A 14,283-nucleotide genomic window follows, 5' to 3' on the forward strand; every position below is an offset into this window, starting at 1 on the left:
TGATACTCTATATTTGACTTTACTGATAGATAAAGGATGTGTTAACGAGAGAAATCCAATCTTTAAGGACACCAATTTTGTTTGTGAATGAATAATGTAGCGTAAATAAATAAATGTTCTTCCTTCAGCACATTCCCATAGAGGCAGGCAGATTTTTATTTTTAAAGGCCAGTTATTTCATGGATCCAGGATACTATGCATCCTGATAAAGTTCCCTTGGCCTTTGGAATTAAAATAGCCCCACATCATCACATACCCTTCACCAAAAATCATCTCTCAGTGCAAATCAAACTAGTTATTAGGCTAACTGAAATAAAACCATACCAGTCTCTAGGTATGGTGAAGGGTATGTGATGATGTGGGGCTATTTTAATTCCAAAGGCCAAGGGAACTTTATCAGGATGCATAGTATCCTGGATCCATGAAATAACTGGCCTTTAAAAATAAAAATCTGCCTGCCTCTATGGGAATTTAACATAGGGGTGTACTTACTTATGCCCCCTGTATTTTAAGGAACAACATTTATTTATTTACGATACATTATTCATTCACAAAGAAAATTGGTGTCCTTAAAGGTTAGATTTTTTTTAATTAAGGCATTAAGATCAATTTCCAAAAGATGATTTTGTTTTTCCTCTTTTTAGTCAACTTTAGCATGGGTGTCCTAATTTTTTCACATGACTGTATGTGGCAAATTCATGGGCATAGGCCTACAAAAAGAAGGTTTTTTTTTACACAGCAAGTGCAAACTATTTCACTCTGCATTTCAAGCAACAGTGTTGTTCCTCTCAGCCAACTTCTTGGTTTAACTGATATACAGCCATACAACATATAAGCTGTGGAGATGGAACACAATATTTAGGTCAAATGTTTGCTTGCCTGAAAGAAGTATGGACATTTCAAAAACTGATGTTTAAGGAATAGGGCTGCAACTAAAGATTCTTTTCAGTATTAGGCTAAATAATCTGCTGACAATCGTTTGGTCAATAAAATGTCAGAAAAAAGAGAAAAATGTCGATCCCAGTTTCTCAAAGTCCAATGTGATGTCTTTAAATGTCTTGTTTTGTCAATCCAAAACCCAAAGATAGTCAGTTTAATATGATATGAAACAGAAAAGCGGGAAATCTCCATATTTAAAAGGCTGAAAACATTAATGATAAAACGATTATCAAAATAGTTAGCGATTATTTTTCTGTCGATGACTTTTTGAATCATAAATTTACTTAATATGCATAATTCTGATTTTAGTATACCATATTTGGATTTAGTAAATCAAACTTTAGTTATAGTTTTCTTTAGTGTTTTGTTTTCTGGGCTCTCATACTCAAACACTTAAAACAGTGCATTTTATTTGCGTCTTATTTTGGGGGGTGGCTGTGAGTCAGGAGCATAGACTTAATATTTACAGTCTATGGTCAGGAGGTAGCCCACTTCATCCACCAATCATAGGGTTGCAAGTGCAACCCTCCTGTCCACAAAACATGTGGACAATGTTTTTTTGTTTTGGCAAATTTGAAGAGCAAATTATTTGTTGCTAATGTATTGCTTCGGATAAATACAGCCATTTACCATTTATTTCTCAGGAACCAAAGTATTTGAGTTATCCGTCAGACTACTGCACTTCTTCTCCAACCACAGATGGCGCTACAACCAAAACAACCCTGTCCCTCCTTGAGACAGGGCCCTTCTTCTCTCCTCTCCTCGGCCTGTACTGAAAACACACTGGGGCAGGAACTTTGACCAGTGCTCCAGCGCTAGTTAGCAGTCAGCTAGCTGTTTTCTGAGTTATTTTCATATATTTGTGTGTTGTTTCATATGCAGAGAGATGTGGTTTATTTATTTACTCAGCTGGCTGTCGTTAGTCATCCAGATATCCTTCGTCACTCTAGCAATAGGTAAGTGATGCTGAGAAATCCCTGCAAGTGCTGGCTAATATTCGCTTGCTAATGCTAGCGAACCAAGACAACAGGAGAAGTTGCACCAAAAATGATAACGGGACATGTTTTTAGAATGCATACCATTAAGTAAAAGTACAACAATGTATTATGGTCATGTTGTAATGTGGTATAATTTTTTTGGGACATGGGGAAGCACTTCTACTGGATGTAAGTTCATGTTTGCTAGTAGTTAGCTAGCATTTTGCGTTTCTCTCGTCAGCCCTCTCGCGTTTATCGATTCAAACTAGCTAATCAATCAGTTGATTCCACAGCATATAGCTAACGTAAGTGTCTGGCATGCAGTAATGAGTAAGATGAAGTAGCATCCAGCAGCAGTCTTTAGGGGAAAGGATAAGCTAATATGCTAGTCGGTACTGCATCAACTTTAACTAACATTAGCATCGTTTGTTTACATTAAATCTAGCAGGTTAGTTGACAAACTGGCTACCTGACATACGGTCCACGTGCCTGTCACACGCAGTGCCAACAAGATATTGAGTTTGCTCCAAAACTTGTATATGAAACTTGAGGTGAATAGCTTGTGTCTGTCTGTCTGTCTACGTTGCCAGTTAGTTACCTTGCCACGTAACAACTGCACCTGTCAGGTGTGGCTGCTGACTGTCAAACTCTGTTAGTGTCACACTCCGTATCTGTCGGCTCTTTTTTGTGTTGCTGTTTACTCTGCATTAACAAGAGGCTGGATTAGGAACAGTGATTTCCATGTTTCCACAAATTACATTAGATTTAATGATGGTACCACTTTAAGGCAACCTTTATTTATCAATGTTGAATGCTATATAGGTCAGTTAAAATAAATTAATAAAAACAACTTCTGGTTTTGCCAGGCTGGGAAATCCTTTTGACTGGTGTCTTTTCTGCTCCAGCATGACATTTACTTTGTATTTCTAGCTTCAGCATCTCATTTGTTCATCGCAAAGAGCATCTGTTTATTACCAACATATTGACAGTATTATGGCACATTTAGCTTCTCAGAAAGTGAGATACTCTTGAGCATTTAATCAATGGAATCATTACTACATAATTACAGAATAGAAAGCGTCAACAAAAGCCAAAAGGATTTCTCACATCTTTTCAACAAATGAATGGCTTATAACTGATCTGTGAAGCATTTGGAAATGATTTAATAATAAAGACATCAGATGCATTTATAATGCATTTGTAAATGATGCCTTATTAGAAAGTGGTACAGACATGATTTATTACCAATGACCTTCCGGCACTTTGTCGCCACTCATAAGCTGCTTTGTAACACCAGGCAGCAGGCCACAGTGTGATACTGTAACCAAAACTAGGTGAAAGAGCATGTGTAACCCGTGAGTGCATGCCTTCACCCCTACTCTCTTAAGTTAATATCATCATGCAGTATCTTCCCACCTCTTATCAACTAATACAGTTAAGGATAGGATTGGCATCACATGCGTCATCAATCAGAGTTTGTTTACTTTTTCTTATTCAATATTGCTTCATTTGAATCCTAACTATGTTTATTATGTACCATATTTCATTGGTTCATGGTTTAGAAAATGTCTTGTTCATAATTTATTTATTGTGCTCAGTTGTCCAATGCTGGGAGGATGAACAAAGATTATGGCGAGTGTCTGAAAGACAAATATGGAGTTCAAAAGAGCAAGGCGATTTGCTGTCGCTATTCTTGGCTCTCTTTTTCTTTTGACTTGATATCTTTTGGAAAGTGCAGATTGCCTTTGTGTGATGAAGCTCTCGGACTCTCATACAGTCTTTTTTGCCGTGTTTGGCCTTCATTCAACATGGGCTCAGTAAGTGTGGGTCATGTTGTGTTTCTCATGTGTTTTTATTTATTAACAAGTGTCATTTTGGTAGTGATGCCAAATCTCAGGTATTGTATCGTAACCAGTAAAAAAAAAAAAAAAAATCCCAAACCATACCAAGCATTACTGTTGACTGTCGTGTAGATAACACTATCCTGGTAATAATCATAACGAAGCAATGTAAAGCATATTCTGAAATTGTCTCTACCACACTATTGAAATCACCTTTTATTTTTTTGGAACCCTAAATATTGTTGATTTTCAGCAAAAGTGGAATATTAAGTTAATACATTGACCAGTGTCTGTACATTTTCTTTAGTAGTTTTAACCTGTTTGTTTTTGTATTGATTTCCAGCACTGATGTTTGAAAGACATCACCTTGGACTTTGAGAAACTGGGATGGACTTTTTTTCACATTTTTTTCTGACATTTTTAAGACCAAACAATGAATCGATTAATCTAGAAAATAATCGGCAGATTAGTCGATAATAAAAAATAATCGTTAGTTGCAGCCCTACATCACCTTATCTTTATCTTCACCCAGCTGCTGGCCTCTACTACTTGGCGGAACTAATAGAAGAATACACAGTAGCCACCAGTCGAATAATAAAGTACATGATAATGGTGAGTGATCGGCTATAGAGTGATGTCATTTTCTTTATGCATTTGTTTTTAACCATATACTGTAGTAAAATATGTAGTTAACAACGCCTGTGTTCTGTTTGACTGTTTGTGTGAATGTGTCCAGTTCTCGACAGGTATGCTGGCAGGTCTCTATCTTTTTGAAGGCTTCCCAGTGTTGATGGTGGGAGTCGGCCTCTTCACTAACCTGGTGTACTTCGGCCTCCTGCAGACTTTCCCCTACATACTGCTGAGCTCCCCAAACTTCATCCTCTCCTGTGGTAAGTATGACACACATTGTCTGTTAGTGACATTTACATCCAACACATTCTCACTCCCATCGCGTAAAATACAGATGCATGGTCAGGTGCCTTTGGCGTTGTTATTGACGCTAAAAGTCTCCTTTAGCGTCATATCCAGTGTTGTAATGTAACAAAGTACAAATACTTTGTTACTGTACTTAAGTAGAATTTTCACGTATCTGTACTTTACGTCATTATTTATATTATTGAAAACTTTCACTTTTACTCCACTACATTTCCCCTCAGCGTCTTCGTTACTCGTTACTTACAAGAAATGTTTTCGTACGTTGGAGTGAACAAAAACTTAAAATTCTGTTTCTGTTTTTCTCTTTGTTGATGTCAGACTTTGAATTTGATGTTTAAGAAGGTGTGGAAACCCTGAATATTATGCTTTGCTATAAGGAAGCCACAATAAAGTTCATTATAAGTTTTTCTTTACTTTTACTTTTAATAGTTAAGTACATTTAATATCAGAAAATTACTTTTGATACTCAAGTACAGTAAATATCACATACTTTAAGACTTGTACTCAAGTAATATTCTAAAAGGTGACTTTAACTTCTACCAAAGTCATTTTCTGGTAAGATACTTGTACTTTAGCTCCAGTATTGCTTTCAAGTACTTTATACAAGACTGGTCATATCTAAACGCGCTCTACCTAAACACGCTTGGTCGGGACTATTGGCGTCACTTTTGACGCAGTTAGGTTAAGGAAAAGATGGTGGGTGGGCTTATGAAAGGTACGTTTCCGTGACACGCGGGAGAAGAATGGGACAGTTGAGTTTAGGAAAAGAGGAACGGGACAAGAATGGGACAATTGTGTTTAGGAAAAAAAGAAAGTGACAGTTGGGTTTAGGAAACGTGACACGCGGGACACAAACTCCGATCTCCGGGGTGAAAGTCCTGTGTTGATTGACCCATCCACCACCCCAACCACCCTCCCTACACGGAATTCCGGGCTTTCATACTACTCGCTACCGTTGTTGCTCTTAATACTACGTCATCTTCAAGCGCCACGTAGCTGCTGCTCTGCCCGGTGCGTTCGACACACACGCTGAAGGGTGCTTTTTGCGTCGTATCCGATGCTGACAGCCACTGCCCAAGCGTCCGTATTTTACAAGTTCGGAGTGAGAACGGGTTGGTACATTAATGTCTTCATTTTTCTTGTCCTGTTTTACTTTTTACAACATTGTTTCTTTTGCTTTGTCTTCACTCTCCAGTGTTGGTGGTGGTGAACCATTATATGGCCTTCCAGTACTTTGCACAAGAGTATTATCCATTCTCAGAGGTAATTTCATCTCAGATTTATGAAACCATGTACTGTCTTTGATAAAGTGCTTTTTTTTTTAAGAATTGAGGAAAGATTTTCTGCCATTATAATTTCTCCTATACTTGTCTTATAATCTTCCTTTTGGCACCAAGGTGCTGGCATACTTCACCATCTGCCTGTGGGTGATCCCCTTCGCCTTCTTTGTGTCACTCTCGGCGGGGGAAAATGTGCTTCCATCCACCATGCAACAAGGAGGTAAGCTTTTTTTTGCCTCTTCAGCTATGTTGTTATTGATTGGTGCATTGGTAGCAGTTGAGGGTTCAGTATGTTTTTATTGGATTATCTTTATATTGACAAATTCTTTGAGGAATCAAGGAGATCCATCCAAAACCCATCTTCAAAGCCTATTTTATAATGTCAAAAGTACATTATAATTTAGGAAAAGCCATGTCCGTCTTTTAAAAGAACATGTCAAGTTTAGCCCATGGACTAATACTAGCCTCTAATCTAATATTAGCCCGGCTAACTGAAACTCATAATCTCAGGGTCGTGGGTTTGAGCCCCACGTCCTGCGCATTCCTCTTTTTTCACAAGACTCTTTATTTCATGGTTGAGCCCCACGTTGGGCATATTGCTTTTTTTCAATGTCGCTATGTGGATCAGTATAATTTATTTCATCTTTATCTTAAGCACAAATTATATATATATATATATATATATATATATATATATATATATATATATATATATATATATATATATATATATATATTTCACATTACTGCCAGCCTTTTCTTATTTGGATACTTTTTCTGGATACATTTCTGACCTTCCAGGTGTCTGTACATTTCTCTAGTATAAAAACAACAACAGTGTAACAGTTGCCCTTCTTCTTTTTTAGATGATGTGGTGTCTAATTACTTCACCAAGGGCAAGAGAGGGAAGAGGTCTGGGATCCTCCTCGTGTTCTCTTTCCTCAAGGAGGCAGTGCTGCCCAGCCGACAGAAAATGTACTGAGAAGCTCAAACTCGGGGGTCAGGGGGTGTGTGAGTGAGTGTATGTGTTGAAGATTAAGGGTAAGTGGGAAAGAACTTTGGAAATTTGTTTCTGGATGGGACTAAAATGAAACAGTGGCCAAGGTGGAAGAGCACACGAAGAGGACGGACCAATGACTAGAACCGAGCTTCCTGCTGGACGAGCCTATAGGTTTACACAGGCCGTATTTGTCTCTCTTATATTTTTCTGTCTGTCTGTACTGACTGCCAACAACATCTACTAGAGACCTCATTGTAGGGATCTTGTCCGTAGCGCAATGCTTTCTTATTGTCATATTGGACTCCTCCATATGTATGTGCAGGGTCTGAAATTAACAACCACCAAATACCTGTATATTTTGACTTTGGCAGATAAATCATTATCAATTTTTCATCTTGAGATTAGATCTGCTGTCATTTGTGTGTTGAAAGTCTCATACTTTATCTGATTCAATACACAAAGTAGCATTCAAGACAGTTAGGAAGCAAAATATGATGAAAATATTGAAAACTTTATTTCTCCTGAGATGAAGAAGGTTGGAGATATCTGTAACAGCTTAAAGGTGCTCTAAGTGATGTGATGCGTATTTTAGGCTATAACATTTTTCGTCACATACAGCAAACATCTCCTCACTATCCGCTAGCTGCCTGTCCCCTGAACCCACTGTCTCTGTAGACAGCCCAGGCTCCACAAACACCAACAAAAACAAACTGCGCCAACCTGCACCACGAACCATAACAAACAGCGTTCTAGCCAATAACCGACAAGGAGGAGTTGGTTGAGCCATCACTGCAGCAGCATTAGCCAGTAGGCTACTTCCACAATGCACCTTCATGACTCAACCAACTCCTTCTTGTCGGTTATTGGCTGGAACACTGTTTGTTATGGTCACTATGCAGCTAGCGGATAGTGAGGAGATGTTTGCTGTATGTGATGAAAAATGTTGTAGCCTAAAAAACGCGTCACATCACTTAGAGCACCTTTTAAAGATACTTTCTGGGTAAATCCTGATGTCCAAGCTTGGATTTTGATGTGAAGTGATCCTGGAAAGGATAAAGTGGCAAACCAGCTGCAGGAAAAATGCCACAGGAGTGCTTATTAGTTTTTTCTTCAAATGATATAACGCAGTCTTAAGTTATGGCGCAAGGAAACAAGATGGGACATGATATAAATACTCTGCCCTGTTGCATCACGTCGATGAAAAGGGGTTAAAAGGGCACTTAGAAAGGATTACTTTTATAATTGAAACACCCTTAAATTAAAGTGAACAATGGATATCTCCCAGTCTAGATCATTTACATGTTGCCACCAAAGTGTTTTCTTGTTTGCATCTACGGTGTCATTAATCACCAGCGCTGTAGTCTGCAACCTGCGTGTCTTTTTTGGACTGTTTTTAAAAATTCACAGTAATAACAAACAGATTTTTGTACATTGATCGCTGAGTTAACCCGACATCATACAACTAATGAAAACATGTGAAGATCGAGCCTGTGCAATGACTCTTGTAAGCTTAAGTGTGTCGGGGACAAAAGCTGTGGTTTGATTAAAGTACTATTAAAGAGGCCGAAATTCTTTTTACCAATTACGGAGTGCGGTTCATTGTAGGCTGGTATACACACAAATGTATAATAAAAGATTTTGTTGAAATAACTTGCAGATTAAATGGTTCTTTTCACAGGTTGGTGTTCAAGGACATAAAAGAGAGATGTCCTCGTCATTTACAATTATATCAGGTTAATTCACCTATTCAATGTCACATTTTATTAGCAGTACAATGGATTTTCCAACTTTCACACCCTCAATTTGTGTGTGTGTGTGTGTGTCTGTGTGTGTGTCTGTCTAGCTGGATGGCATTATATTATCCAAGTCCCATGTGGCTCAGTCCCAGTGGGTGCACCAGCTTGTGGCTAGTGTGCACTTTGACCCCCACTGAGATGTTAAGTAAAGGAAAAGGAGAAAACCGCAACACAAACACCTTTAGCTGACAGGCAACAGCTCCCAGTTAACACACATGCTGTTGACAGCTCACCTCTCCTGGATCCCGAGTCAGTTCCCTGGGGGGGAGCAGTGAGAGTGCAGGGATACATCTGAGACAGGTGACCCAGTTCACTGAGGTTTTCTCACCTTTCACTCACCCCTCTATTCACCCCGCTATTGGAGGTGCAGCGTCTGGAGTGTGTGGCATTTTTAATTTTGTCACTTTGAGCTGAAGTCGTGGGGTGGCAGGATATTCTGTTAGTCTGCTGTTATGACTGTTAATACTCATGATGTGAGATTGCACAGGGGACACTGTCAGATGTCTATTACAATACATATTTTCCTAAAATAGAATCCTCTAATTACAAGTCTTACATGTTAATTTCTACATCATTTCATATAAAATCTATAAAGATGTTAAATCTAATTGTTCTTTTAACCACCCACCAAGTTTGGATTTAAAAATACATGAAATATTTCAATACCAGATGAGTTTTAATACATTTCTTAAACACATCTACTAATTTCAGGTCTTGTGGGAGCTCTTCCAGTACAGAGTGTGGTGATCAGTAATGTCCAGGCTCCAGCACCTCAGCCAGGTGCATGGCCACCTCTGTCCAGGGGGAGGTGCTCCGCCCCTGGGGGTATCCTCTGTGCTGGACCTCCACAATGTTCTGTGGCTGAAAGTACCGTGGGGAGGCGATCCTGGAAGGGAATGCTCTGGGAAACAACACCCTCTCGAGGATATCCAGAGGCACGTCAGGGGTGGGGCGACATGTGCTGTCCCACTTGGTGGTGTACTGAGGCTGCCTGCTGCTGCTGTCCCTCCACACCATGACATTCCCTCGGAGGTCCGGCTCTCTGAGGGGTTTCTCTGGCTGGAGGCCCAGGAAGATGGTCCAGGGTCTGGAGGATGAGGTTGGAGGCTGCTTAGTGGAGGTGCTCTTGTCCTCCAGAGGAACTTCTGGCTGGTGCTTCAATGGGTGCTTGGCATGTTTTGGTTTAGAACTGTTCTGATCTGATGGGAGGCACTGGGTGTGGTACTGGCTCACCCAGACTCTGGGGGAGAAATCCTTCAGGAGAGGAAAACCTTTTTTGTTTGCCCATTCTGCCATCTTCTCATCTATAAGTGTCTGAAAATGGACAGGGAGAAAGTGTGATTAGTTTCTTAGATATGTTCGAAATATGCTGCACATGTCATTATAGCAACAATACATACTGACTGACCTTGCACTGCTAAAATATTGATTTAAATTTTTTTTTTTTTAAACTTACTGGGTACATTTACGTTAATTAAGATTCTTATACTACTACCTGAACAATGTAACCTGCACATTGATCACATTGTTCAAGAATTTTTATAGTTAAGTAAATAACATTTCATTCAGCTTTGTGTTTTCCTTATCTAAATTCAAAAACCAATGTTCTGACATGTAAATGTTTCTCTGTTTCTGGCACAGTTTGGGGCTATTAATGCGTTGCCCCTAAATGTTGGATGATTGGATTTCCAACTCTATACAAACCAACCTTTTTATCTTTTTTTAAGCTTATTTTTTTGGGGCATTTTAGGCCTTTATTTGTGTAGGACAGCTTAGACTTGAAAGGGGAGAAAGAGGGGGAATGACATGCAGCAAAGGGCCGCAGGTCGGAATCGAGCCTGCAGCCGCTGTGTCGAGGAGTAAACCTCTATATATATGCGCCCGCTCTACCAACTGAGCTACCCAGGCGCCCGCAAACTAACCTTTTTATTGAGCTTATTCAGTTTGACCATATCCACAAGATCACTGTATAAAGTTTGAACTAGCTTCCTCTCCTGCATTTCTTTCTTCTTATCTGTCTGCCACATGTAGCTTTTCAGATACCTATACAGAAACACAAGAAGTCTGTTAAAAAATAAGTCAATTTTACCTAACGCAGTTTAATGGAACTTTCATTTTGGTGTGAATTGTTCTTTTAGCTTGTTACCTTGCCACCTTCCTGCGGCACAAAATGCGGGCCAAATCCAGAGGCGTGAGTCCCATGTTGTCCTGGGCCAAGACATCTGCTCCAGCCTGCAAGAGGATCTCTGTGCAGTCCAGGAGGCCTTCAGAGGCAGCCAGGTGCAGCGGGCTCGTCCCTGAATCTGTGGTACTGCTAATAACAGAACTGTATTAGCTATACTATATTTCTATGAAATATATATATATATATACATATATATATATATACATATATATATATATATATATATATATATATAAAACTATATTTCAAAAACTTCCCAGCTTTATCATCATTATCTTCGGAGTCATCATCATTGTAGCTGTTATCATCATCATCATCACCATCACCACCAACATTTGTCATCATAATCATCATTAAACTCATTATCCCTTGCAACAGCAGCTTTAAACTTTCACCATCTTCTAATTGTAATCAATTTAACTTTTCGCACTCTGCAGTGTTTTTCATTCTAAGCTTCTCTCTTAAAATGCTTTACTTTGGTGAAAGAAGAAGTATGCAACAGCTGAGTGCCACTGGATCCAGCTGACAGAATTTATAAATGAACCCATATTAGAAAATAAAGCTGCCGAAACAGAAAACCTGCACAAAGCAATTATACACAAAATAAGGCATCTACACGTTGACGTCAGCCCCGTGCTCCAGCAGGTATTTGAGGCACAAGGAGGTGTTGGGTGAGCTCCGGGAGGACAGGACCATGTGAACAGGCCGGCGACCCTGGAGATCGCTGCTGTTAATCCACCCCTGCGTGGACTCCACCAGGAGCTGAACAGTAGCCAGCTGGCCGTAAAGGCAGGCCATGTGAAGCGCTGACAGACCCTGGAGGATGAAACACAAGTTATGTATTCAGGTATGTATGCTTTCTCAATGGCATGGCTTACTGGGATACTTAAATGGAGTGTGGGCCATCACTATTTCTTACACCTGTGTTTTCTGCTATGACAAGCAACGAAGGTGTACATGTGGAAACTAAGTACATTCAGTAACGTGTTGTTCAAGTTATTGTTTAAGGTACTGGCAATGTATTTCATTATTTCCATTTTGTGAAAGTGTGTGCTTTTAATAAAATACATTTTTGAGGGAATATTGACAGGGCAACCATTTCTTTGAAACAGGAGCTACTTTACAGATTAAGGTTTACCCTATATTTAATTGGATTTAAATTTTTACTTACACCCGCAACAGTAAAATCCCATTCTGGCCTACAGAATAACACATCAGTTATCATATCAATACCCTCAGTGAGACATTTATACTCAACTTTTGAATACTGACTTCTTTTTTTAACCTTTATTGGTGTATATTTATGTGGTGGTATTTGTAAATGTTGGAGTATGGATACTTTATTGCAACACTACACACAGGAGTGGACAACCTTCTACAGTATACCATACTGATAATGAGCCTACCTGTCTGCTCACACTGCCATCCAGCTTCTCTGGGCTGCCAACAGCAACAGCTGGACACATGTTCCCGTCTGGGGGAGCTTTGTGGACAAGTTTCCTGCAAAATGAAACCATATAGAACAATATAGAAACTAGCTAGGGTTGTAAATGCTTGGCAATTAATACCATAAGGCACAAGAAAGATTTAAGTGAACTTGAAAATGACGAAACATGGCCAGCCAGTATACAGTCATGTAATATTTACAATTGCCCATATAACAAACTAAAGCGCTTCAAGCAGCTATCTTAGCTAATGTATTCAGGTTTATATTAAACTAAAGCGCAGAAAAACTACCTAAAAACTTACATATTCTTGACGTTATTTAATATTTACCTATTTTTACATTTCCCACGTCTCCGTTTTCCGGGTTTGTTGACAGGTTCCATCGTTGCTGTGGAAACGTGGTAACCAGGAAACAAACCCTGATTTACGACAACTCAGCCATGTCTATGCAACTCAGTCACAAGAAAATAATGAAACTTTTTTTGGTAAAGTAAAACTGAGATACTATACTGACCCTCTCTATAGTATATACTAATAGACCAATATATTTTTATTTAATTTGAAGCGAGGCACACATGTTCTTCTTTTATGGTATCTCAATAAAATACCTTAACGATGGTAGCGCCACCTGCAGGCAGCAGTAAAAAGTGTCGTGTTAGTGGTAGTGAGTAATGTAGAAATTCATATAATTTTGGATTAATGCATGACATAAAACATCCTCGGTTGCTGCTGTTATTTGTCATTATTCTACTGAAAGTAGTTTTAGCCTTGAATGTGGAGAAGCAATACTCAAAGCTGATTGCCTTTGGCCCAGCTGCAATTTGATTGGCTATTTGCCAAGTAGCCTACTGTTGACGTCATGTGCTTGGCAAAAATGTTTAAACCATAAGCCATATGGATTATCTCCTACAGCACACATTTAAAAGTTTGCCTTTTGAAGAAAAAAAACAACAACCTTGAGATTAAACACCTTGGTGCCCATAGACCCAGTTTGGTGCCCACCACCGTAGAAGTAATCAGATTGAACGTCGAGTGGTTCTCCAGGGGAATAAATGGCTAACGTTAACTGCTAAACTAGCGTTAGCTTGTCAACTTTTGGGTTACTTGGAGTTCAATTTACTTGGTCAAGAACAGACTTTCAGGATCTCAAGCATCTTTCTGAGAAGATTACCAAAACATGAAAGAAGCAGGACAACGTGGTAAAATTGGGTTTACCTAAATTGACAGCGCATATAAAACAACAAGTTGACTATTGAGGAGTACAGGTATGTGTTCACTTGAATTGTTACCTGTGTTAAACTGTGTGGGAAATGTAAAGTTGCACAGTATGTCATTTTGTAGAATTTGGTCATTTTCTGGTTTTGCATCTGTCCAAAGTAGGCTAACATTTGTTATTGATTGTCCCACCATTTTCCACCAAAAAACTCCAATGAAAATGCAGATATTGGGCAAATATGTTTGAGTAGTAAAAGCGTATTAAGGAAAGTATTACATTCTTATTTCTTAATTCTGTACTGTCATGATAGAGCACCTCCAATAGGCCTATTGTTTTTTGGTGTCCACTTTGTCTTTTTTTCCTTTTCTATCCCTTTTTAAAAATGTAACTGAAAAACTTTCTTCTTTTTAATCTCACTTTTGACTTACCTGAGCAAACTGCTGCAGATGCTCAAATCAGAAAAGAAAATGTGGCAAAAAGCTCATAAACTGTAGTGACAGCCACTTGATATAAGAAGATTTTTATTCAGCAGCCACATTCATGTTTCATAGATACAGCCTTCATCAGCATGTACTTGTTAGCTGTTCTTCCATCTCTTGAATAAAAGTGAAAATAAAAGCCCACAGCATATTCAATAACCTGTTGGGTCTGAGTCAATGTAATAGCT

The 14,283-nt window shown here is 39.0% G+C and overlaps 2 protein-coding genes across 4 annotated transcripts; one reads left to right on the forward strand and one right to left on the reverse strand.

Annotated features, from left to right (window-relative positions):
* The first annotated feature begins 1,626 nt into the window (after window positions 1-1,626).
* tex261 (testis expressed 261) lies at window positions 1,627-8,623 on the forward strand. The gene is made up of 7 exons (XM_031289922.2): window positions 1,627-1,895; window positions 4,290-4,369; window positions 4,494-4,647; window positions 5,889-5,956; window positions 6,091-6,193; window positions 6,840-7,535; window positions 7,963-8,623. Exons 1-6 carry the CDS (start codon window positions 1,826-1,828, stop codon window positions 6,953-6,955), a joined length of 591 nt encoding a protein of 196 aa, XP_031145782.1. The 5' UTR covers window positions 1,627-1,825; the 3' UTR covers window positions 6,956-7,535; window positions 7,963-8,623.
* Window positions 8,624-9,426: 803 nt separating this feature from the next.
* Window positions 9,427-13,151, reverse strand: si:ch211-1o7.2 (ankyrin repeat domain-containing protein 53). Of its 3 annotated transcripts, XM_035994101.1 has the most exons (7): window positions 12,915-13,151; window positions 12,731-12,788; window positions 12,361-12,454; window positions 11,571-11,770; window positions 10,916-11,083; window positions 10,692-10,812; window positions 9,517-10,083 (listed from the first exon to the last, which is right to left on the reverse strand). In XM_035994101.1, exons 2-7 carry the CDS (start codon window positions 12,781-12,783, stop codon window positions 9,517-9,519), a joined length of 1,203 nt encoding a protein of 400 aa, XP_035849994.1. In that variant the 5' UTR covers window positions 12,784-12,788; window positions 12,915-13,151. The 3 variants fall into 3 exon arrangements, with proteins under 3 accessions (XP_031145778.1, XP_035849994.1, XP_031145779.1); XM_031289918.2 differs by lacking the exon at window positions 12,915-13,151 and having other exon boundaries at window positions 9,427-10,083; window positions 12,731-12,783; XM_031289919.2 differs by lacking the exon at window positions 12,915-13,151 and having other exon boundaries at window positions 10,916-11,080; window positions 12,731-12,783.
* Window positions 13,152-14,283: the final 1,132 nt, after the last annotated feature.

The sequence above is a fragment of the Sander lucioperca genome, chromosome 17 (genome assembly GCF_008315115.2).
Source record: "Sander lucioperca isolate FBNREF2018 chromosome 17, SLUC_FBN_1.2, whole genome shotgun sequence".
Taxonomy (NCBI): Eukaryota; Metazoa; Chordata; class Actinopteri; order Perciformes; family Percidae; genus Sander; species Sander lucioperca.